Source organism: Bradysia coprophila, unplaced genomic scaffold (assembly GCF_014529535.1).
Source record: "Bradysia coprophila strain Holo2 unplaced genomic scaffold, BU_Bcop_v1 contig_350, whole genome shotgun sequence".
NCBI lineage: Eukaryota > Metazoa > Arthropoda > Insecta > Diptera > Sciaridae > Bradysia > Bradysia coprophila.
Window position 1 is genome coordinate 12,139,108 of NW_023503608.1, and position 26,777 is coordinate 12,165,884.

Here is a 26,777-nt window from a genome sequence, read left to right on the forward strand (position 1 = left end):
TATATTTTTGAAAACATAGTGATAACTAAAAACGCGCCTCTAGCAGGAGATATTAAAATATATATCGGCTTTGTGACAAACAGAAAATGATGAAATGTGGAAGTGTGCAAAGGTGCCCGATTTTGGAAGATATTTAAATTAATAAAAGAAATGCAAGCAGTAAGAATACGCTGAGTCTAAAATGATTATTTGTTTGTTACAGGCGAGGAGGATATAATTCCGCGAGGAATCGATAATGATGACAATACCACTCTGTTCATTGAGAATGATAACTTGATCAGACAATCAATTTTTTCTTCTTTTTTTTGTTGAAATCAGATTTGTCTTTTTATGTCAATATATTTCATAAATTATTCCAGTTGGGTTTAGTTTTTCGTCAATTGATTTTTTGTTTGTTAATTCTTGTTTTTCATCTTCTTAATTAGTATTTTTCTTTCATTAAATATGCAATTTATTATGATTTTAGATATATATTTCTTGTTCCTAAAAGCTAAGTTGAAAATAAAACTGTTTTTTTTTTATTAATTATTATTTTGTTTAATTATTAAATATTTTTTAGTTGGTTTTGCTTAAAATAATTGTATTTTCTTTCACATTAATTAAAGATTTTTTTTTTCATTTTTTTTGTTTTCATTGTTTTTTTTCTTATTAATTTACCATTATACGTTAAATTATTATTTTATTTCATTCAATAATTATTATTTAAATATTAAATTTTATTATTATGTTCCGTTTACACATTTTTTTTCATTACTTAAATTAATCCCTTTTACGAATAAAACCGATGGAAAATTCTTTCTTTTCGTTTTTTTTACTTTTATTTATGTTTTTTCATCATATTTTTTGTTTTGTTTTGAATTAATATTAATTTTTATTATTATTATTATTTCTTTTACATTTTCATTTTCTTTTTTGGCATTGTAACAATTCATAATAATAATAATTCATTAATGTTTTTCTTTCATTTCTTTTTTTTTTCTTTATGATCCTAGTTACATAGAGTTACATAAATATATTAATTTTTATTTTTTATTTTTTTTATCACACACTTTCACTCAAGTCTATTGGTTATGTAGTTGTCGGTTGGTTTTCTTTTTTAATTCATTTTTTAAAACATATTTTTTTCGTCAAATTTTCCTTTTTTTTGCTTTAGTTTAATTAATTTCATTCTTTATATATAAATATATAATTTTATATTCAATTGATCGGGGTGAGCTGTTTCACTTTCACTGTTTTTAATTGTGATCTTTTCCATTTGTCTAGATTTATATCAATTACCGGGAACTACCGGGAACATGTTTTGTTTTGTTTTTCTTGGCAAAAAAAACGTCTCTTAGTGAAATTCGTTAGATTCAATAGCTGGAGTATAATAAAATTCATGATGTAATAGGGCTGAATTAGAAAAAGAAATTTTCTTTCATTTCAGTTGCTATCTTTAGCCTTTTTTTCGCCATGTCCATTACTTAAAGATTTTTTTAACGTATTAAAGGATACCAGCTTCGAATGAACAATAAAAATGAGGTCAAACTGAATGGATTTATGGCCTATATGCTCTTAATTGTTGTCCATTTAGTACTATATCAGTATTCTGATAGGCATTACAGTCAACGGTGTCAAAAAACGGAGACAAAATAAAGGTAAAACGAACTGTAGGTTGCGAAGTCCGACTACCCTTTCAATGAAAAATCTGAAGCAAGAAATTCTGAAAAATGATTCCGTTTTACCATCAAAGAATTTTGTGAATATTGGAACGCAATGACTTGAATGGCTTCAAAGTATATCTCCGATAATGTAACTTTGACAGTCTATTCTATGAATGGGAAAACAGAGAGCGAAAATGCAGTAAATTTTTTTGAATTGAGATTTTGTTTTTGTATATGGTATCCTTAAATCGTAAATGGTCTCGTGAATGGTAAGAACAAAGTATGTAACGGACATTTGCTGTTTTGACGTATGAGTGCAAGGTGTAGTAATTTCTCTTATCAATTAAAAAAAATCAGCAAAAAGGTACGCATGAGTTAGCACTTGTAATTTCGAATTGATAATAATTTTGTTTTGTTTTTTTTTTTTATTGGTGTGCGTTACATTAAATTAAAAATTAAATTCCAAAGACATTGAATACAAAGCTTAACATCTTAAAAAAAAATCACTGACTCAGCAATTCTATGAACCACTGAATTTTTATAATTCAATTACAGTTAACATTCATATTATTTTTTGTTTCATCGAATTTTATTATTTTTATTTGTTTTTGTATTTACTTTTTAAAGATTTATTTTGTTTTTAATGTAATATTTTTGTTTGTTTGTTTTGTCTGTTCATTCCATTGCTACACGTTTTTGTTTGCTAACATCTACAAAATTTTATCTTCATTTTCATTTTTTTTTACTTTCATTATTATTTTATGTTTAAAAAATAAACGGATACAAATCATTCGATTTTTTTTGTTTGTTATTGTTTGTTATCATTTTCATTTAATTTATAATTATTATGGGTGAATAAGCGTTTCAAAAAGGCGTTTTTTTATTTACGTCCACTGTGTAATTTTTTTAATATTTTTTTTTCTTATTTCTTTTTTACGCATTTTAAAAATATTAATTCTTTTACCTTATCGATTTTGTGTATAATTTTTCCTCTTCCCCTTCATCATCATCATTTTTTACTTTTTAAATTTCTCATGTTTATATTCATTAAAGATGTCAATAAGTCTTAGTAAAGTGTTTTTCTATTTATTTTTTGTAGTAAATAGATTAAAATAAACGAGCATTACACAGATAGGAAAATATATTTCAATTAATAATTTGCCTATCAACATAAATACATGATATAATAATATTTTTCATTTTCATATTTTTTTTTGTTTATTTTAATTATGGTTCAGTTTCGTTCATCATAATATTGCACTTTGAATTTATTGTTTTTATTATTTTCTCTTTTTCATTAATTTTATTTTCCACGTTTCCATTTTTATTTTTCATTAAAATTTATTTAATTGTTTAAGCATTTCGAATGCATAGTAATTAATGCACTGAACACATTAACCGACACATACTATATTTTCATTGTGCTACATACAATAAGACTTTTTTTTCATGTTTTTTGTTTACCTAAATCATAAAGTACCCTTGTCCATCTACCATATATCTTCCATGTAAAATTTTCTTTTTTTTCTTTTTTAATGACAAAGAGATCTATAACATCTAATCGTTTAATCAGTATAGTGAAATCTCGACTCTGAAAGTAAGATTTTATTTAATAATTCGTGACCTTTTACTTTGTAGATCTCAGTTTTAGCAACAACCAAAAAAAACTTTCTTCTTTGAATAATTAAGTCTCTTAGGAAATAGGCCTTATTTTCGTAGATTTAGCATTACCACTGGGGAATTCTTCGACTTCATACTTGTCTGGAATAAATTTGATTTATATTTTACCAAATAAATGATCGAAAATGTAAGGATGAAAATGTTATGCTGATCTCAATCATTTTTTTTTTTTTTGTTACATTTATCACATTTTTATCAAGACTAACGGAGCAAAATGACACATTTTTGTTCAACGATGAGCAAAATGTTTTTTTTTTCTTATAGGAACCATAATCAGGTGGAGAGAATCTATGTGTGGGCGCAGTTCAAATTTTATTTTTTGTGTTTCGAGTAGCAAAACACGATTGATTGCATTATCAATTTGAGAATCAGTTAAAGGAAATTGATCAAACAGCAAGCGTGATGCGATCATTAAATCGGTTTCCGTTTTTAAGTATTAGCTAGAGTTTGATACAAAATGTTGTACTTCATGAGTTGCAACAGTTTATTATGTCATATCAGCGTACGCTAACACAATAGCTAGCCGTTTCTAATAGGTCTCTGGTTGGGGCAATTTAATACTAAGTGTGACCTCATTACTGTCTTATGGGTACATAATTCTCTGGAAGTATCCTAGTAATCATACTAAGCAACAGAATCACCGGATAGCTGAGGAGAACATTTGAATAAAATCAAATTATTGCTTAGACTAAATTGACAACTCAGAATAATAAATCAAATATCTTTAAATATTTCTAGACAAGAAAATAACAGTTTCGCTTCGAATGTAGATGTTTAACAAATTAAAATAACCCACCGAACGAAGTGAAACATGCATCACTTCCGTTTAACTTTGTTTTAGGTAATAATTACGTTGTCATTATAAGGGTTCACATAGTTCGCAGCAAAATATTTTTCTGATAAATTGCTCTAAGGTAGTATTCGTCGGGACATGTCTATCATATTTTTATGGTTGTCATTGTTATAACTGTCATCAAAATCAAAATATTTTATGATTTAAGTTACATTTACTTTAGGAATGACGTGATGCTTTGCAGTTATCCTTTTTGTTTCGCTAGATAAGCCGGACGGCAAGGCAAGATAATATTTAACTAAGCTGGCAAGCGATGAAGTACTTTTTTCAGATAATTATCGATCGCCGTTTATGTAAGTAGAATATATTTTATAAAGTAACGAATCAATCACAGGTGGGGGGTAGCAGAAGTAGCAGTAAAAACGTAACGAATATTGACGGAGAAATCGGGTACACCGATTTATTCTTACACAAAATTCAACTGATCCAACTGGAAACACGAAGGCTTACTGATTACTGAATGCTACATACAATGTCAATGGGAAGTAGGTGTACCTCACGACTCGATTGTGTGGGTGTTTGGCAATTCTCTTACGGCTAATTAGAAAGTGGAAACAAAAATATTAAAATCACTGGATGTCATTTTCTTAAATCAAAGAAAGTAAAAATTAAATTCTCCTCTTCAATTTATCGCCGATACATTCCCGTTTAATTAACGAAACATGCAATCCGTATCGAAAATTGCCAGAAATGAGGTGTGCGCTTTGTTCGATTTTCTTCGAGTGTCCATTGTGAAGACGATCATCCAAAAATAATGTCGGAAATAAATGTTGAGAAATCGAGTTGTAATCGGAAGGAACTTGCATCTGACGACCGTGTGTGGAATTGTCGAGTCTAATTAATGTTTTTGTTTAGATGAAACATTTGAAATAAAATAATAATAATCTTTTTTAAATAAAAATCACCCTCAAATTTACAGAAAAATTGTGTATTTGATTTAGCCATTTGTATTGTTAAGTAATCTTAATTTTAATATTTTTTTTATATTTTTGTTTAATAATATTCATTCATCATATTTTTTGTTTGTCTTATACGTTGTCTGCGTATTGTTTTTTACTTTTCTTCTTCATCATTCTTTTTTTTACTTTTTATACGTTCAGTGTGCGTGGATTATCTTATTAATTTTATAATTTTTTTTTTATTTAATTTTATTTTTGTAACAACAAACAAATAGGCACAAACATCTATTTTTTAGATTTTCTTTTCCATTTTAATTTTTATTTATTTTTTTAAGTTTTTTTATTATTTCTTTGCAGTTTAAGTTAAAAAGACATTTAAAAACGAAAATGTTTTGCTGTGTTTTTTACATTCATTTCTTATTTTGATAATTTTTTTTTCATTTATTTATTTGGTTACGACGATGATTTTACTATTTATTAATAATTTATGGTTATTCATAGCTCAACATAGTTCATTTTCCATTTTTGTTTGCAAAATAAATATCGCATCCAACCAAACCAACTTATAACCTCATCACAAATGTTGTGTATATCAATAGCATTTTCCTTTTACTTTATTTTTGTTTGCTCCATAAAATACACTGTTGCCATTTTATTTTTATTTTTCTTATTTTTTGACTTAACTAATTAATTTTTTTAATTTTTTTTTTATTTGACTAAAATTACAAATTTAAAGAAGGCTTTGGGCGTTGGTATGTATTCCTTTTGTAAAGAAAATCACAAACCGAACGTATCACAATTGGTCAACATTATTTGTGTATTTTTTTCTCTTCTTATTTTTGAAAATATTTTCGAACTTTTTTCATTTCTCCAAAAATACATTATTTTTTTCAAGGAAAATTCATTGTTGTGGATGTCACATTGATTAGGTTGGTGTTTTGGTATTCAAAATTTCGGAGTAATGAGATGAGAGAACCAAAATGAAAAATAAGAACAAAAAAACGAAACAGAAAATCAAAAATAAAATCAAAATATTAAACAAAAAAATCAAACAAAATCATTTTTTTTTTTCATTCTTTTGTTTTTGAGATAGTTAACTCGTTCAACTTTCATGCGTTGTCATGCGAAAAAATATATAAATATTTAAGACAAATTGTAATGTGTAACGCTCTCTTCGAAAGTGCGCGAGAAGGAAGCATAAGAAAATATTTGAATGGACTAGGATACCACAACACAACGACAATTTTTTCTTCTTTCTTTCTTTTTCAGTGTGAATTAAAATTGTATTCTTTGACTAGCTCTTAGTTACCATGGAAATATCGTCATTTAAAATCGAATGTTGATTTAGGCAAAACATTAGAGTAAAATTGGGTTTGGAAAAAGAGCTGAAAATGATTTGAAAAATGGTTGTGTTAGCAATAGATCATTTTAGCGTTTTAAAAAAAAGAAAATAAAATTTTGGCACATTCAATGAGTCACGAGATAAATTGGCTGAAATTTTTGTTTTTCGTTTTTTTGATTAAATGGTGATAAGATCTATGTAACCACTATACTGTTATCGAACAGCTTAAGCGTATACACCTACAGTCAAGTTGTTTAATATGCTTCTAGGTAATGTCTTTTTACGGGAAGTAACTTGACCGTATACAAATAAATGCTACAGTAAATTCGTGTTGCAAGTTTGGAAGACATCCAATCTTAATTCTTACGTTTTCTTTGATTTAAATTCCAATACGTGTGCGCCGAGATATAACAGCCACCGAATGCACTTCTGTCCATCTAAACATTTCCGCTGAAACACATCACATAATCTCCCGTGTAAGTAAACCATTCATTTGTTATCATAAATGCAATGGAAAAGTGTCTCTGGTATTATAAAAATGGTATGACTGCCTGAACTGACAACTGATTGACACTGTCATGGGAACCGGATTAGGACCTTTTTTTTATTCAATAAAATGCATATTAAAGCAATAAATTCTGTAAAAGAAGCTAGAAGCTACCGACTTCGTTCGTTAATCAACCGTTTTAAGGCACTAAAAATCAATAAGAAACGATACTCAACTGTGATGGGTCCAGTAACATGGAATTCGTATGTTCGGGCCAAATATTTTCAATTGAACAACAAACTGTGATTGTGGCTTTCGAGATTGTTTCTTTCCGGAGCAACACTCTTTCAAAACGAATCAAAATACAGAAAGGTCATAGGTGAGTTAGATTATTGATATAAAATTATCGGTGGAGGAGATCAATTTAGTTTTTATCTTGTTCGTCGGAATAGGTGTGGTAAAAATTGTAACAAAAAAAAACATTTAACGGAATTGTGGGAAAAAAATGAGGGAATTATCACAAAAATATTTAAAGCACCATTTCAAATATTCCCGCCATTTTGATAGTGTAACATAAAACAAAAGGTTTTTTTTGTATCCAAAAACAGACCTGTTCTTCTCTTCGTTACCATTCTACCACAACTCTAGTTTACTTGGTATACATTTTTGGGATGATGAACAATTTCAAATATATTGGCGCTCAGCATACAGTAGAATGATATTCAGAAATGTTTTTGAGGATTTTTTTTATTTAACTGGGTTGATGGTTATATAGTGAAATTATGGCATAGATTCAGTTCTGTGTTTTTATCTGGCGCACACGATGTGATTAGACAAGGTGTCATTGATCAAAATCAGCTCTTTTCTTTTTGAAGTCTTTTTTTTTTGTTAAATAAATGTTATCCTATTCCTGGATAAGAGCGTTACGAAACTACACACTAAAATGAATGGATAGAAAATGGAAAAAACAACAAAATTTAAAAACAAAAAAAAATCGTAAATAATAAAAATTAAATAAATTGACTAAGTGTTTATAAATCACTATTTTCATCTTTACATCAGGTAGAAAGGTAGTGTTACTTCCGTTTTCGATATATATCAGTGCAGTTCATTTTACATGGACTTTTAATGGATAGAGAATTTTTGTTTCTACTTTTCAGTTTTTACTTCTTTTTAAATATTCTTTTTCGTGAAAAAATTTCATGTAATGTGATTACGAAAACATTTTGTTTTTTTTTTGTTTTTTAGTATTCGATTTTCTTCGTCACTTCATTTATTTATTTTTTTTTAGCTCAATTATCACAACAATTATTTTTTTTTATTTATGGTAAAAAGAAACTTTAATCGTAATCAAATCAACCGAATGGCTTTTTATTCAATTTTTTTTTTATTAATAAAAAATATGTTTTTTAAAACGAAAGAAACAAAGACTCACATTCAATTAAAGCGACGATGGGATGGGAAACAATTTTTATTTTAGTTCTTTTTTTAGTTTTAATCATCAATCTTTTTACGGCTATTTAACTAATTTTATTTTCGTATTTATGCCACGTAAAAAAAACTGATTTCAATTTTGTGTTTTACTTCCTCTTCTTCATCTCTTATTCAATAACACTGTTTCATAAAAACCGTCATATTTCATTTTATTAAAGTCATACTGATTTCTTAGTTAAATATTCAAATAAAATTCACAAATCATTTTTTTGCATTGTGATTTTACTAATTTTTTTTGTTTTGTTTATTTAATTCTTCATTTTTACTTTATAATTTTTTATATTGTAATCTCTAAGTTATATAAGTTAATTCATTAGTCTAAAATAAAGTCATTTAATTAGCTTAAAAATTTCAGTTTTAAAATTAACATATTAGATAAAAAAAAAGGTTAATCAAAGGTACGATTTAAAAATGTGTTATACAACTAAAAACAAGACCCTAATAAAGACTCACATTTTCACTGATGTACTGATTAGTTTTACTTTTACTTTAAAAACAAAATTCGTCGTATAAAGTACGGGTTCATTGCAACTTTATACAACTGTTCACTGTTTTATGCAACTTTATGCAATTTCAATCGCATACCCTTCATGTTACAATTAATTTTTAGCTTAATGTTCTGTTTTTTAGTGTGTATCTCTCTGGGTGTGTGTATGTATGTATCTGTGTATGTGTTTTTGTAACTTAATATTTTGTTAAATATATTTTTAATGATTACTCATGATACGTGTGTGTTGACTTTGTTTTGCTTTTCTTTTTAATCTTCATTAATTAATTTTTATACTTAGTTAGTTTTAAATTTAATTATCTTTTTTTTATAGTTTTTTTTTAATATTTTTTTGTTTGTTTTTTATTCTTGTATATATATATACTTCTTAAATGGATTAAAAAATTCTTATACTTTAGTTCATAATCTCTTCTTAACTCTCAAATAATTTTGGTATTTTTCGTGTTTCATTTTACTTCTCATTGTTTTCTTTTAAAATATCTTCTAAAGTTCACAAAAAAAAACGTTTACATGCTAAAAATTGTGTGTGTGTGCTACATACTTAATGAATTACATTTTTAAATTTTTCTTCTTTTTGTTTACCTTCTAACTTAGTTTTTAATTTGAAATTTCGCTTTTTCAAGCTGTTCACTTTTATTCAAGTTTTAGCAAACTTTTCGGTTTTTTTGTTGTTTTCTTTTTAAATTTAATTTAATTCACTACCGAGTAAACTTTCGGGCAGGAATGAATTTAAACTGGAAGGTGTGCCACGTTCGGTGGCTCCGTCTAATGGTGTCCAGAGATTTCCACTACCGCTGGCTGCATTTGCGCTCGGCCAAACGGATCCAGATCCCCATGTATCTAAGAATAAAAGTGGAATTTAAAAAAATGCTTTGAAGGCAGTCTGAAGCTGTGGACGTTTCTTTACAAGTCATTCAGGCATAAACGGGATGTGAAGGTGATTTATTTAGAAATTGAACTGATAGCCACAGAAAAATAAAGAAACCGAAAGACAAAATCCGTACAAACAATCCGGTTACTACCTTATGCTTGGAAACTCAGATACTTATGTCACGGAAAGTAAACTCAATCGTTTTGTGAAAACTTGAGACGGTTTATAAATCTTATGCTGGTGAACATCACTTATTTATCCATTTATCCACTCTGCTACCGTAGATCCCATATGTAAGACAAGGACTTCAAGTAACTACACATTCAACGTGACATTTAACCCTGAAATAGCCCTACTAACGGTCACATATAAAGCAAATGATGTCGAATCCTGTCCATATTTACATTGAGTCTCTAACAAGACGACTAAATTTATTTTAATGACTGAGGAATAGGACCGATTATCGGGGTCTTTTCCGGGTCTTACTCCTTATATCAAACTGATCACGAAAGTTTTGGTTTGCCTTAATCTTTCATTCGGATTTTATCTGTTTTATTTGAGAAGCCACCCAAATGTTATTACATGCTCCGAAGGCGTAATAATTAAATCAATTTCAGAATAATAAAAATCAATGCTCACCAACTGATCGAGAAGGTGTCGCTTGAGTTGGTTGACGCCAAGCCGACTGTCCTCCAGACACACTTCCAACTGTTCCTCCCGATCCACTAGCAGCACCAGATTGTGATTGAGATGCACCTGGTACACCTAAATGTTGCAAAATACTTTGTACTTCACCGTCACTGGGCGATTCAGCACAAATTGTCGTATTGCCGAGTACGCAATTGTTCAGTGCCATTTGTGCTTTGTTTGCCTCTTCCCGAGTCGAATATTTGCACAATGCAATACCATGGGTCAAGTACAGATGGAACGTCAATAGGGGTCCATGTTGCATGCATAGTGTGCGCAATGTTGAACCGTCAATCTAAATGGAACAGATGACTGTTAACAGAAATTCAGACTCGTGCAAATGAGGATATTTACCTGTGCCGTTAGATTCTTCAATAACAACCAATTTGAAGACCATCCAGCATTGTTGTTGACAGCCCAGTTTGAAGAGCCGGACATACTACGACCGGTTAAACCACTTCCAATCCAACCGTTGGTTCCAGTTGCCGAACCATTTCCGCCAGCCTTATTAGTACCCAAGCCTGGCGGTGGTCCACGTGCTGATTTACTCATTGGAGCACCCCATAATTCGGATGTAGTTGGTGTTGCTTGTTGTGGAGCACCATCTGACCAACTATTACTTTTCGAGCTGAGTTTCGAAATTGCACTGTAAACGTCGGATAGTCAACAAAAATGCCACTTGCAATGCGGCACAAAGTTAAAAATTTACCTTGTAAAATTGGGCTGCGATCCAGACGTGGGATTGAAGCTCCAAGTTGAAGACGATAGGCTTAATGGTGGCAAGTCGGTGGGCGACGTTTTGCTGCTTGGAGCGAACAAATCATCTTTGGCAGCTATAGATAATGGACTGCGTGCAACACTACCAGGTGTGATGCTAGGATCATCCTCAATGGTTTTAATTTGAGATCCCTGAATGCAAGAAAGAAAATTGTTTAGAAACTGGCAATAATACGAAAAACCAAAATAACTTAATTTCCAGCAGTCGAACTGTGAAACCAAAGTTTTTTTTTTAACTATTTACCTTCCATGGCTTTCCGGGTTCAAATTCCGGTACCAAATCCGTAAATGCAGTAGCAGGAGATGGTTGAGATGGTGGCCAATCTTGTTTTTCTTGTTCTTGAGTGGAATCGGGCCATCCATCGTTCAAATTACGACCAGTTGACCAAGTGCTGGAAATTAAAATAGATTTTCAGAACACAGCCCCAGTTTGTTGAATAACAGCTTTCCAACGAACGTTGAATGAAATGAAATTGAGAAAATCGGTTGAAGCTTACCCGTCGCCTTGAAGGCCAAGTGAACCAATGGTCGAATTTGAAGTAGACATTGTCGATTTGGCCGTAGTTCCAGGAGCACGTGAAAAATCAGTCACTTCACTGCCATCCTTTAAAGCGTCTACTGTGGGTAGTTTCCATTGATTGAGTCGAGACTGTGGAGTTGTAGGCGTTTGGAATCCTTGCTCTTGCAACTGTTGAAAAGAAAGATTTGTTCAAATTACTTGAACCGAACGAAAAACATGAAGTTCCACCGAACTCACTTTATTCATGGACATTTCAGAGAATGTACCCTGCAATGCGTTTATCGAGTCGCTATGCTGCACGCCTCTCAAATAGTCATTTGAAGTCGACGTGGATCCGCCCGTATTGCCCATACCGCCGTGTTGACCTTGCTGTTGCTGTTTCACGTAAATGGCTTGTTGAGCAGCAATTTGATTTTGTAAACTAGAAATTGCTAATTTCAATTTCGTTATGGTTAACGTCATTTGAATGCTGTTGACACCGCCACGATTCATATTTGTTGTCGTCATTTGAAGTTGCTATTTTGGTGAACGAACAGTTAGTAAGAACGAAAATAATGGCTGCACCAATTGCATTCAAATTACATACCTTGATATTGGACAACAACTGATTGAGAAGATGTAACGTGGTTGGTGCCAATGGTTGATTTAATATTTGGTGATTGAGATAGCCGGCTTGAACAGCCATTTGAATTTGTTGGACGAGCATGCGAAGATGCTGAGTGGATCCTTGTCCAGTCGCTTGATTACCCTGACCAGCACCCTGATTGAAACCTGATACACCTTGAACGCCGCCACTGTTTCCGTTGCTGCCATTACCAGCATTATGACCACCTTGATTGAGATACTTTTGAGCTTGAATGGGCTGCATATTGCCCACATTAGATATTGGATTGCCACCAGCATTGGCAATGTTGTTCAGGAGATTTGGATTGTTGTTCTAAATCAAGAAAATGGTCCAAGTTAAAAATAGTGAATTAGTGAAATTTAGACGAAAAGACTTACTGGGAATGGCATTGATGGCGTTGGACCATATTGATTCTTTGGTGGAAAGCCTGGATGATCGAAGGCATTAGATGCGTGATCATCGTGACGTCTCCAAACATCCATTCCGACACCTGCAGCGGAATGCTTTAGCATTTCCGTTGCATCTTCAAGATTAAAATTCGTTGCTCGCAAGGCCAGATCGATGTCTTCCTTCTTTAAACCCAGATTAACCATCATTTGATACTGTCGACTGTTTCGTAGTATTTCTAACATAGAATTCGATTTGTATGGTTGTTGCTGTTTCGGCATTGGCACACCAGCATTGTTCCATTCATTTGTGTCTGAGTCTTGCCAGCCTTGACCTCCAGCACCAATCTGCTTGTTTTTATTCGGCCATGATGCTGCTGGCAAACCATCCCAAGCGCCAGAAGCTCCAACGTTCATTCCGCCACCAGCATTCTTATCTTCCCAATTAGTAGAGTGTCCTTCGTCCCAAGAATTGACGCGTCCTGCTCCTCCAGCATGACCCCACATTGGAGTGTCGGTTTTAATAGGGCCACTAGGACCGATTCGAGACGGTGGAAGCGGAGTCGAAGCATTTCCGACACCTGGACCGCTTTGTCCAACGGCATTACGAATTTCATTTCGAATCATATTGCGTCCCTGTGGATCAGCCATATCTTTCCAGTGAGCATTCGATGGACCACCACGTGGCTGTTGTTGTGATGGTGGTTGTTGAGACTGTTGTGCTTGCTGTTGACCCCACAACGACGTTCCGTCATCGAAATTAGGCATACTGCGTCGTTGTGCTGGTGGAGATGGTTCTTCCCAACCGGATGGTTTGTTCATTGCTGCTAAGTCTTTCGGACCAGTAACTTGGGATGCTCCACCCCATTGGCCTGTTGTAGATGCAACTCCTGCTGTCGGACCAACACCCATTTTGTTTAATGGCATCTGACTGCCATGTGTTAGATTATGATGTTGACCCCACATTTCGGAAGTGCCATTTAAACGGCCAGAAATACCACGAGGATCACCACGCATATCACCTCGCATTTGTTCGCGTGGATCAACCATACGCATATCTCGTTGACAAGCCTAGAGAGAATTGAATAAAGAGAATTCTGATTAATACTCGAAAAGGTATGCGTTCAAAAAGCGCGAGCAACTTTTGTCTGAGAAAATGAAGTTTGAGCACATTTACTTCGATCTTTCATGATCTTAAAAAGTTTTGCAATTTAGGATTCAAATTTATGACTTGGCTCAATTTAGTTAGTCAATAAAATTATACCAAAAATAATTGTGTTTATTCTTACCTCTGCTCGCGGATCAGTTCCGCCGGGAGCTCGTAATTCACGAGGATCAACTCTTAAATCCATGGGATTTCCACCGGAACGCATTTCCCGAGGATCGCCCCAGTTATTTGCTGTTCCAGAACCTCCAGCACCAACTACTCCAGCAGCTCCGACATTTCCAGCATTAGTGTTTCCAGTAGATGCAGCATTTCCAGACCAATCACCATCTTTTTTCGGACCGGCTGCTGCTCCAACAGTCTGTGTTGCCGGCCACATTCCAGTGCTCGGTTGTCCCCATTGTTGTGCAGGTGGATTTGCTGATGGAGCGCCAGTCCAAACATTACCGGCTTCACTGCCATCGTCATCTTCACCCCATGTGCCACCCAAATTTGTTGATGGTGTATGACCCCATGGAGTTTTTTGAACAGGAGTTGGAGGTGGCTGACCGCCGTTACGTAAATTCGCTTCCCACAATTCTGTTCCGTTGTTGATCGTTGGTTTCCAAACGGGCGGAGCAGTTGGATCAACTTTCATTCCTGGCTCAGGTGTTCCAGGAACATCCCAATTCGAATCTTGATTGACATGTTGGCAGCCCCATCCATCTTGACTAAACAATGCTTCGCGCATTGTGTTAAGCTGCTCTAATTGATTTTTGGCCGCTGCTGTCGATGTACCGCCACCAACAACGCCAGCTACTTGTGCAAGATTAACATTATTATTATTTCCACCGGGAATTGGATTACCGCTGTTGTTATTTGGCGGCGGTTGAACACCACCTATTGGTTGCTGAGGTTGTTGTTGACCTAAACAAATGCATTGAGTTTAGTCGTGATTTTTCGTTTTGTTTTGGCGATCATTTACCTTGAGTATTCCAATTGTTTCCATTTCCTTGTTGCTGTGCAGAGTTTGCAGCAACATTGACTTGTTGGTTGGGATTCATTTGAGCATTTTGTTGTTGCGCAGGTGCGCCAGGTTGTTGCTGTGATGGATTTTTATTGTTTGAATTAGGATCAGGTTGCCTCGGCTGTTGTTGTGATGTGTTGCCTGTGGCAATGAAAAAATAGAATTTAGTAAAAGAGATTTCCAACACAAAAACATCGAATCAAATTCGGTTTCAAATGGAAACCTTTCGCGTGCACTTTCTTTCTATTGAAGGAAAGAGGTGAAGCCGTGAAGTTAGACATCAATCAAAATTAATTACCTGATTGCTGAGAAGTGGCTCCCCATTGTTGTGCAGGTGGCTGTTGGGCATTGGATGTTGGTCCCCAAGATCCAGCATTTGTCGATGAGCTACTGCTGGGTGGCGAACCCCATCCGGTTGTGCCATTATTCAAGGCCTGTTCAACGCCACCTCTCAAACGCATCATACGAGGTATACCCCAACGGTCATTTGACGCCATAGTTGATGATGTGTCGGTTTTATCGACAGCAACGCATTCGTAGTAATTGTTAACAAGTTCTTTCTCTCGAGCAACGATTTTTGTTAATTGATCGAATGGCATATAATTGTTGGATGATGATAAAAATAGTTTTGGTTTTAGCGGCGGTTGTAGCATATTGACATTATCATCAAATTGTTTTGTTTTCATTACGTTTTTGTATTCATCAGACTTAGCATCGTTAAAATAATCATTCTTCTCGTCAATATCACATGTATTAAGATTTTTATTATCGCTAATAACTTGCTTAATTAAATTATTATGTTTTAGATTATTTGTAGCATTTGCCTTATTAAAATTCATCAATTTAATGAAATTGTGGTCGAATACAATCCCTGATTGTTTATATAATTTTTGTAAATTTTTATATTTATCATTATTATTATCATCAGACTCATCAATATGGTCAGTAATCATCGATTGTTGTAATTTATTTAGTAAATCGTTATCAGGTTTCTCATGAAGTTGTTGCTGGTTGGTTGTTCTTCCATTATGCATCATTATGCGTTGTTGATTCGCTAAATCGCTGTCTATTATTACACTATCCTTATCCATTAGTATTGACTTAAAACTATTAAGTGTTTTCTTAAAAGCGTATTCAGACTTGTTCATGTCGGATTGAGTTATCATTATGTTAGTAGTTGTTGTAGTAGTAGTTTTTGTTGTTGTTGTTGTTATAGTTGTAGAAATTGTTTTAGGTTTAATATTTGTATGAGTAAAGCTTTTGCATATTGGCTGTTTATAAAGCATAAACGCCGGCCACATGTTGTGTTCATTGATGAAACATTGTACATCATCGTTATCGACGTTATCGTTGATTCGTTTTTGGTGACTTATTGTGGTGTGGATGTTCATGTTGTTGCCATCATTCTGATGGCGTTCGTAGCCAGTCCAATTTGGCATCATTGAATTATCCATTGTATCAATATTATAATATGCTTGTTGTTGCTGTTGTTGTTGTTGTTGTGATGCTGATGCGACATCTAACTTGAAATCATCCAATGATTGTAACAGATCGATATTGTTGATTATTGCAGCAGGAATGTTGATTTTGTAGTTATTGTTGATGTCATTGTTGTTGTCCGGCACTGAATTTATATAATTTATTTTAAATTTATAATTTATTTGATTAAATTCTTTTAGAAAATAAAATAATTTTTTATTGAAATTTTTAATTTTAATATTATTATCGTGATAATTCTTATCATTTACGTAAATTATGTTAGAATTATTGTTTATATTATCTTCACTTTTATTATTAATATTTTCATTATTATGAATACACTGACTTTGATTTATTTCCTGAATTTTAATAATATTTTTAAAGATTTTCATGTTTGGAACCGTTGCACCTTTCAAATTGTTTTCGTTCACATCACCGATCGTTAACATTACGATAACGATATCATCATGATCGATTTGTAGTTTGTTGAATTGGTTGTAAGTATTTGTAGTAATACCGAAAATGTTGCCGTTAGTTGTATCATCATAATCATTATTATTATTGTTCATTGCAGTAATCATCATGGGTTTATAATCATCATCATCATCAATATTATTAGTAAAAATAAATGTTAAAGTGGCCGCCATTTTGTTGTTGTTTATAAATATTTTCTTATTATCAAATTGTTTATCTTTCCGTTGCATTGATGATATTCCTTCATCCAACATCAATTTAGTCGTCATCGTTAGCATCAAATTTATTTCATCGTTAAAATTATCATCATCATCATCATTGTTATCATCATCATCATCGTTATTATTATATTCATAATTATTATAAGAAATTTTATTTAATTTTAAATTAAGAATTTCCATTTCATTAAATATCATCACTAAATTTATTGGTTCGGTAACGTTTAAGGATTCATAACTATAGCATAATGAGTAACAATTAATCGATATTTGTTTTTCTGGAACACATTGCATAAATAGTAATAGTACAGATGAATTTCTGCTCACAGACATCAAGTAATAACGATCAAGTAATTGCCATTTACAATTATCGTAATCATGATAATCGCATCCATTTATAATACATAAATATATCTTACCGCTAGTGTAATTGTTGCTGGCCACTAATAATTTATCGACAGCCATAATCCAAATATTATCTCGGAAATTATCATCCACATCCATAATATTATCATTGTTGTTCATCACCAGTATTTTTGTAACATTGGTATTCGAGGAATTGAAAATTGCCAATTCATTTTCGTCTGAATTTTTGTAAATCATCAATTTCACTAAATAAGGTATTTGATTTTTGTTTAGAGTAATCAAGGTCAGGATATTGCGACTGGAAGATCCAATGTGGCTGGGCGTAGTACGTTGCATATTTTGAATATGCATATGAACAGGGGGCAACAAGACGCCAAGGCCCTGGAAAATTTGCAAAAAAAATAATCGGAAATTAGTTTTTGTGTTTTGAATTTACATTTTCTCTTTCAAATAAACGTTTACTAAAGACCGGGGCGTAGATTCTCGTAGCATTCGAGTTACGAATATTTGGAGTCACGAAAATACAAGAATCGGTGTCCAGTATTCCCGTGAAACTAAGAATATTTTAAGAGCAATGGACCCTTGCCAATTTGTAACCTACATTTCTCTGAGCTAAAAGCTTTTTTTGAAAGAGCAAAATTGTTATTATTTTCATGATAATTTTGGACTCGCATCCTATTTGGAAAAACCCCGACCATCGTTTGGTGTTAAAATCTGTTAGCTTTCAGTAAAAATTTAAATGTTTGTGGTGATGTAACCTCAGTCGGAGAAAACTCAAAATATGTGTCAATTTTCGTGAAATATTGAGTTTTCTCGGAGTGATTTATTTACATCACCACAAACATTTAAATTTTAACTGAAAGCTAACACATTTTAACACCAAACAATGGTCGTACATTTTCCAAAAAGAATACGAGTACAAAATTATCATCAAAATAATAATTATTTTGCCCCGAAATGTAGGCAACAATGTAGCCATGTGTAGATTCGTTTTAAACACTGAATAACTCACTATCTCGAGTGTAATCAGGTTTGGATTCCTAAACACGAGTCTATTGTACAGCGTATATATCTAGTAACCACCTCATCAGACAAAATGTGCTGCTAAATACAGGGAATTTGTTCGAAAAACAGGGGGAATTTTCTTCAGACTTATAGAAACGAAATGATGATGTCACCTCTTTTGCGACACAAAATAATGATGTCACTTCTTCTTTGACTTCCACTCTAACTGAAATGTCTAAAAAAGGAATAAAAACGAGAGGGGCGATAAAATTCAGGGAGTTATTTGATGTATATTCACTTGAGAAAATGGTTTAATTTCATGGGAAAGTAAGTCAAGGTCTTAATTATTTTCAAGGAACGGTTACTATGGCTCGTTGTTGCAATGGCCGACAACGAATCATTCTCACATAAAAAAAAAATATTTAAAAAAAAGTAAAAAAAGGACTTACCTCTACGGACGGAGATAATCCCCCCAGAAGAGTCTCAGTTTTTGAGCTATTTATCACAGATGTTGCTCCGCCAATAAAATCAATCGGCCAAATGCGCGGAAAATCGTTAGCCCAACCGATTTTCGTCATTTGTTCGTCACGGAGCGTTAAAGAATTTAAATTAACTTTTATCTTAGTGTTTACACTACTGATTATGAATAAATTTATCTTATTTAGATTACACTTAATGTTATGATTATTTGAATAATTAATAAATTGATCACCACCAGTTGTTACATTAACGATATCGTTATCATAAGGACAACAATTTGGTATAGCCAGATTTAAATATTTAACGGTATTTGTGTTATTGTTGGTTTTTTCGGTTATATTTTTATCACTATCATCATCAACACCATGGTCGTCAGCAACGATTAGATTTAACTTTGTCGGTTTATCGAATGATATTGATGGCGAAGCCAAGAAGGAATTTATGTCGTACTTAAAATTACATTCTATTAGATTATGATTATGTTGTATGTCTTCAGATGATTGCATCTTATCATTCAGATTTGTTGAAGTTGACTTTCGTTTTGATATTCTGAAAAGAGGAGATTTGTAGGTGATTAGTAGCTTGATTTACAGGAAACAAAATTCTCAAATTTAAAGTGATCCAATCTATATTGGTATAGTACTAAATTAGAAATTATTAGGTAGGACTGGTCGATGAGGGTTACTTGTATAGAAAAACAGTTCGTTAAAAATCCATCAGAAAATTTAAATCCGAAGACTAAAAATACTCTAACTTCAGCACGTCCTTTGAAGCAACAATCTACTTCACATGACCTCACCATCATCTGTGTGTATTGATACAACCATTTTACAATTGAATAAATCGAAGAAAACTCAATACATCTCAGCACAGATTCAACTACAGCAACAAGGACGATTTATCAGCAAAAAAAAAACCTCGATTGCTACAAAACGAATCCTTTTTCCATTCAAGTTTCAGCATAACATTTATCTGATCCCACAATCACTCAGAATGAATTATTTTTAGTCTGAGGTGTGTTTTTCAAAATAAAATTTCAATTTTCCACATCAAGGTCGCATATAAATTTCATCTATAAAAATGCGCTGAATGAATATTTCTTTCGTCCAGATCGACACAGAAAATATAAGCAATTGGTGGGTTGTGTATGATGGAATACAGAAAGTTTTTCACTTTGCTGCAGCCACCGTTCTAAAAATATTTACTTACCTCATTATTTTGTACAAAGGCATTATGTCTCGTGGGCGGATGCTACTGCACACATTGGCCTAGAGCCACCATTATGGGCTCCAGCTGCAGTTCTGATTCTAAAATTAGAAGGAAAAAAAACACAAAACGCAATTAGAATGACTTGTTTGCGGAACGATTAGTGGGCTTAACTAACTGTAATTGTTTGATTAAACTTTATTGGCTCAATATTAAAGCTAGCAGAAACATTTTTTTTTGTTTTAATCGAATTTTCCGTCCAACACACAAAGCTGAAGAATCAGATTTTTACGATTTTTTTTTGTCTTTCGTCAAAATAAACACATGCGCTGTGTATATTCGTTACATTCTCGCACAAAAATGTCACTCACGACGAACACCATTGCTGGTAAAAGGTATAACGAATGCACGAACGTACTCTTAAAAAGTGTACTGAATATGGGAGAAAATATCTTGTCTGGAATGGTATAGCAGAAATGCTGGATGACCGTGAAAAACTCGAGAAACACTAGTGACGTACGTTCTAACGAAAAATAGGATGCAGCGTTGGATTTGATCAAATTGTGGAATGCTTATTTCATTAGTTTTTAGAGCTAAACGATAATGACAACACTCTCGTGAAATGACAAACTTCCGCTTCACACTTTCAAGTCAATCTGTTAATGTGGACCTTGCGCTGATTCGATTTTTTCTTCTTTTTCTTTTTTTTTTTGTTCATGAACGCGGAATGGGAAGGTTGATGTAGACGACAAGAAAATTGATTTAAATTTGCAATCATTTGTGATGCTTTTAGTGAGATTATGTATTTCAAATTGGATTGGATTAAAAAATCGATGACTGACGTAGCTAGAACAAGTTTATAGAAACTTTTACAACAGAAATATATTACGAAATTTGCAGCCTAGAAAATGAATAATTTTTATTTAAATTAAAAAGAAATGAACGGGGCCTGCGACCCAATTGACCTTCAAAAAGGGTAGATCTATTCGAAGTTAAATACAAAAAAATCCACCGAAAACCAAAAAATTTCATGCACGTACACAGCCTACAACAACATCTCATCTACATTATCTTCGAAGTTATCTGCTATTTTGTGTGTTGTTTTTCTCAACGAACATCAGAGCTCGACTTAAATTTAAGGTAAAAAATAGAAACAAAAAACTGCTGCGACGCATATGCCCAATCCTATTCTATTAGAAGAACACTCACATTATAGAGTTTATATTCATTTTACAAGCAAATTATAATCGTCTAACATAGCCTATGGCGAACAATACAAATAGCCAAATGTAAAAGCTTGTTGTACTCAATTCAACTTTCCGATTTGAGCAAGAACACGAATATAAACCGAATACAATCCATCGTGTATATACCGTGTGCACACACATACCAAGACAATGCGCATATATACATAATATTCAACGACAACGATTAAGATGAATTTTCTATAATAATATTCGGAGGAACATAATTTTTCAATTTATTTAAAAATAAGAATTCGGTGCTGGTGGTTGTTCATGTTAAATTTAGCAACCAAAAAAAATATATTTTGTGAATCTCATCGTTTGATATGGATATACAACGTGATCACCTCTATCTGTTTGATTTTTTCTTCATTCACTCAGTGTGAACAATATATTAATTTAAATTGGACGACTATATTCGAATGTGTATGTGTGGGCATATGCTGCGATACGTTCCACGACTACAACCATAAGTTCAGGCACGAATGTTGGGTAGTGTTAAGTAAACCGTACATATATTGAATGATGAACATTTGGATAGTTGAATGATTTTTAGCAAACATTGAGGGCAAAATGAGATACAATGTGAAAATGTTCTCGGTTCGGTCGTGTTGTTATATACGCACATTTCGTTGTGGTAATGTAATTTAATAATGAATGACTGACTTTTCCATCGTGTGTATGTACACACACACATATTACGAAAATAGCATGAATTCGAGACTGCCGTGTTGGCAAAAATATGCTACACAAAACCCATACACAAACCGTTCTCATACATTATATTAATGTACATGATTGAGTGAGATAGGTATTTCTAAATTTAAAAAAAAAAGAGTTTCATTTGCAAAATTATTGAACATGTAGCCATCGTGTCCATTCTAGGTATACCAGTCGTATGAAAATAAAAAATAAATAGAAAGAAGGGAGAAATTCCTATAAATGTTCAGAGACTATGACCATTTTCAATTGACTATTTGACAACCCAGCAAAGTATTGGACAAGAAAATAAAAATCTTAACTAAAATTGGAACGATCCGTATAATAATAAGTCAGACTCTAAAGGTGATACGAAGCGTGATTTGTGTCTTTTATCCGATCGTTTGTTTTTATTTTTAAAGAAATTTTTCTTTTTCTATTGAGTTGATGCACTCAAAAGCAACAACAGAGAATATGCTTTTATAGCTGTATTTTGTTGTTGTTTACATAAAGAGACCAACGCTCTTGTTGTTGTTTTTATTAGAAGTCCGTAACTGGTAAAATAATTGCAATATATAGTGGCTTTGCAAACACACCTTTTATATTATGTATGGCAAGTTATTTTGCGCAAATCCGTACTAGCACTTACAATAGTGTTGACTATGAATTGAGAAATTTTTCTTTTGCATTCTTTAAGGTTAAATGTACATTCTTTGTTATCAGAGAACACGGAGGGAGAGAGAGAGAGAGAGCATGGAGGTCCAAAAGTGTTCACAAGTCTTTGGTATTCTTGAATTATGTATCGCCAGTTTAGATTTGAATTTTTGCATTTTGTGTTCGTTAATTATTTAGCGCGAATGAGTAGGGCAATAATGACACAAACAACAGTGGCAACAAAGTCCATGTTCACTCGAACCAGAACCAGCAAACATTACTGTAAATCGATTTTCTTTATTTGAACAAAGTAACATTACGGTAAATCGATTTCTATTTTCTATTTGGAGCAAATTGAGAGTTCACGCCAATCTTTCTAATCTGCCCTTAAGAACTGTCTGAATCAAAGGTTTTTAAGCATTCTCAAATCAGCTTTTATACGGTTTCGATAAGAACATAGAAGATTTGTAACATCATTGGGTCTGGGATTAAGAGTCATTCGAAATGCTGAATATTTTTCCTCGAGCTACTTCTTTTGTTTTAACAGTACATTTTACTATATAAATCCGCATTACGTGGAAGATATTTCTCATTTTTATCGTTGCTGCCGACAACAGATGATTGCCGTTTCTAAAAGGTTTTACTGACAATTTTTAACTCTTCACAACAGTAAAGATATTCGATGTGTTCGCTCTAAACAGATCAGCTTCAGGTTGACAAGTCAGGTGGAACCTGAAGCTCACCTGTTCACAGAAGTAACATTGAGTAGGTTCCCTGATGTACCGTACCACAGACAATGGAAATGGAAGGCCACTGACTACCTCCATACTCATAGTACCTCCGTACTTTCTTAAGTTCTCTACCAGGAAATAAAGCTAGTTTTGAGCGACTTGAATTTAACCTGTACCTGTCTAACCTGTACTAGAACAATTTTCGAATACTTATATCCAGTCAACAATTTGTAACACTTGACTGTTCCTGGATTACTGGAAGAATGAGAAGAGTTCGACAAAACGTAACTGGATGCATTGGCAAGGTGTAATAAGGTAACAATGTAACAGTTGCTGTTAAGGAGGATGATGCACTAAGTGTCTAACAACAAAGATTCATATGACCCAAATTTTAGCCCAAAAATCGTATTTGAGATGCCGGAAATTTGAGAGTGTAAACGGATGAAATTATCTCACAAACTCTGACAGAAATGTTGTCCAAAGTTCAGTTTAAAGCTTTGGAGTTATTCAATTTTGTATTGCAATTGAAACTTTCCAGTACATTTTATTTACATCACTCAAAAATGATCACTAGAAACTACGTCAGGAAATGATTTTCTCGAACTATTAGGTACACTTGATTGGGATAATTTCCCACCCATTCGCAAAAAGTGTTGTTATTTCACAGGTAAGTTGTGCAAAATTTACAATCTCATTTGTTTGAACGAAAATGTTTTTTGTCAACTGATCTTATGTGATCTTTATCGAAGAAATGGTGTAAGAAAAAGACCACAACACCGAAGGTAAAAAGTTAATTACAAATTTCGCAGATACGTAAACGTAAGTTTCTTGTTCAAATGGAAGTCTTAGTCGAAACGTTTAGCTTTTCAGATTGCCTCATTGTTGGTAACACATATGGAAATTTGTATATTTTAATTAAAAATTGTCATTAAATGAAGTATTAATAGGCATAGGAATAAATTAAGCAGCTCATTTAAACAATTCTGAAATGTCAATACATGTTCAGGAACCACTGTCTTAGTAAGTGTAACGATTTTGAGTATAATACTTAAACAAAATAGGTAGACAACTTTTGAAAAAAAAAAAGTTTTTTCAAATTTCGAAAAGTTTAAAAATACAAGGACAATCTCCCAATTTACCGGCTTAAACAATTACCGATTTTTGTGTTTGATGTGAAACCGAACTCTTCGGGATGGCTACAAAAAGAATACGTTCCGATCATTTCAAAATAAAAATTGACCTACATTTCAGTAGCCTGGCATTATTATTGAATCACGATCTCATATTTTCCGTTCAAATAAAAACTGTGATCAGGTGAGGCAATTCGGAATCGGTTTGAAAAATCGACTTGCTATCGGATTCGAAATTGAAATAAAATTGCATTAATGTCGATTAACCTGTGCACAGAGTATTAGCAATTCGTAAATGGATGGTAACGATGGTGTATACCTATCACAAAATAAAAGGTTAATGTTCGCAAGTTGTCCGTTTTGATATACATTAAAACGAAAACCCAGAACGGTGTATTCATATTGTCGGCTCTGCTGTGTCTCTCAGCTAAATTTATAAAAAAATATATTTTTTGTAAAGTATTTAACAATCGTATATATAAGATACTGTGTTGTGTGTGTGGTAGTTATATATAGTGGTGCACATTTCGGTAGTAGGACAGTTGCTACAAGCAAAACTTATTTCTACACAAATCTATACTAACTTCATGTATAATATGGGCGCATTAATTTTGGGACAATTGGAATGTTTTCATTCAATTTTCTATGTCCTGCAGGTGAAAGAAATCATTACAAAAATGGTAGATCCGTAACCGTAATGGCGTTTCCATTTACATAACAAACATTACATCAAATATTCATCAAAAACGCTATATATATATTCTGTCAGACACTTGATTGACATGTCAAAATCGTCTTATAACATTCATCGACTTACCACACTGATACAACACCCAGCAACAATTTTCTTTTTAATAAAAATAGCAATTTCACGTTCATTTTTTCACACAAAATACACGAATGAAATGTTCATTGAATATTCTACGCCGTTCCGACATTTACGATGTACGGTCATTAGAGCAACAGTTTTCGAGTGAGATTTTTTGGCAAGAAAATTTGTAATTTTTTTTTTCACAATTTCATCGATTTCTAGCGTCTAACCATATCGGGTGTAGTTATCGAAGAACGAAAATCGTTACCCACAATCTAGCAATAAATTTATTTTTCTTTTTTCTTGCTTTTTGCTTTCCTCCAATCAAACACAAACACTGCGCGCTTATCGGTCTTAAACAGCGAATTGACAACTCAAACAGTAAGACGAAAACACAGTGGCTCGTATGGCAGCCATTTTATTTTTCTTCTCCAATTCTCTCTCCCCGGCCCTCGGTCATGTATATGTCATGAAGAAAAAAAAAACAAAAAAAAATTTATTGCCACGATTTGGATTAGATAATTTGATGAAAGTTTAATATCGCTGAGAACATGGTTTTAGGTTAGAAATTCAATCCCAGCAACAGTCGAATTGCGATAAAAGTTATTGAAAATGTCCATTTTTATCTACGACACAAACTCACAATACTACCAAACCCAACCATATTCAAATATTCAATTAGAAAGAAGGAACTTACCAATTATTTTCGTTCGAAATGAATTTACTCCAATTGATGACTTTTCACAGATTTTATTCGACCAAAAGTTTCACAAAACAATACACTTTGCGTTCCTGTTTTTCGTCCACTTATTGATTTGTTTTTTAATAGAATCACATACAAATTACTGATGGGCTAAATGACAACGTAACGCAATGCCATCGTATATCCACATAGACTCCATTGCATTTGTTCAAACTTCGGACAAATTTATTTTGCTTTTTTTTGGAATGGCTGCCTTCTCTTGCTTGCTCTACTAAGTAAACTGATATATTCGGATTCGTAAATGACACGAACGAACGAACGCTATCGATGTAGTGGTAAGTGTACGCGAGTAATTGATTACGAAAATGTCGTAGTTCAAATGTATGCGGAATAGTTAGAGATGTGAGTGTGTGCGTAGCTTCGATTTATTTCATTGAATTTTTATGAAAATTTCATTCGAAAATATTTATCGAACGCAGCTTTATGAATCAAAATTCAATGGCTTTTCAGCTGTGCTCCTAGTTTCTATTGTTTTATTTTTATTGTGTCCGCTTCTTTTGTTAATTCAATGTTTACGTTTTTTTAACTGCGGCGTTGCCAAAATGACCATATCATATGTAGAATATCACATTCA

At 32.8% G+C, this 26,777-nt stretch overlaps 1 protein-coding gene across 4 annotated transcripts; it reads right to left on the minus strand.

The window, feature by feature from the left end:
• Positions 1-1,169: 1,169 nt before the first annotated feature.
• LOC119081050 (protein Gawky) lies at positions 1,170-26,421 on the minus strand. Of its 4 annotated transcripts, XM_037189758.1 has the most exons (16): positions 26,138-26,421; positions 20,175-20,272; positions 18,935-19,514; positions 17,534-17,861; positions 15,242-16,567; positions 14,902-15,084; positions 14,062-14,843; positions 12,764-13,843; positions 12,348-12,698; positions 11,999-12,277; positions 11,739-11,929; positions 11,486-11,633; positions 11,174-11,373; positions 10,819-11,110; positions 10,417-10,759; positions 1,170-9,746 (listed from the first exon to the last, which is right to left on the minus strand). In XM_037189758.1, exons 2-16 carry the CDS (start codon positions 20,195-20,197, stop codon positions 9,592-9,594), a joined length of 6,261 nt encoding a protein of 2,086 aa, XP_037045653.1. In that variant the 5' UTR covers positions 20,198-20,272; positions 26,138-26,421; the 3' UTR covers positions 1,170-9,591. The 4 variants fall into 4 exon arrangements, with proteins under 4 accessions (XP_037045653.1, XP_037045652.1, XP_037045650.1 ...); XM_037189757.1 differs by having other exon boundaries at positions 10,819-11,092; positions 15,242-17,861; XM_037189755.1 differs by having other exon boundaries at positions 15,242-17,861.
• Between the last annotated feature and the right edge of the window lie 356 nt (positions 26,422-26,777).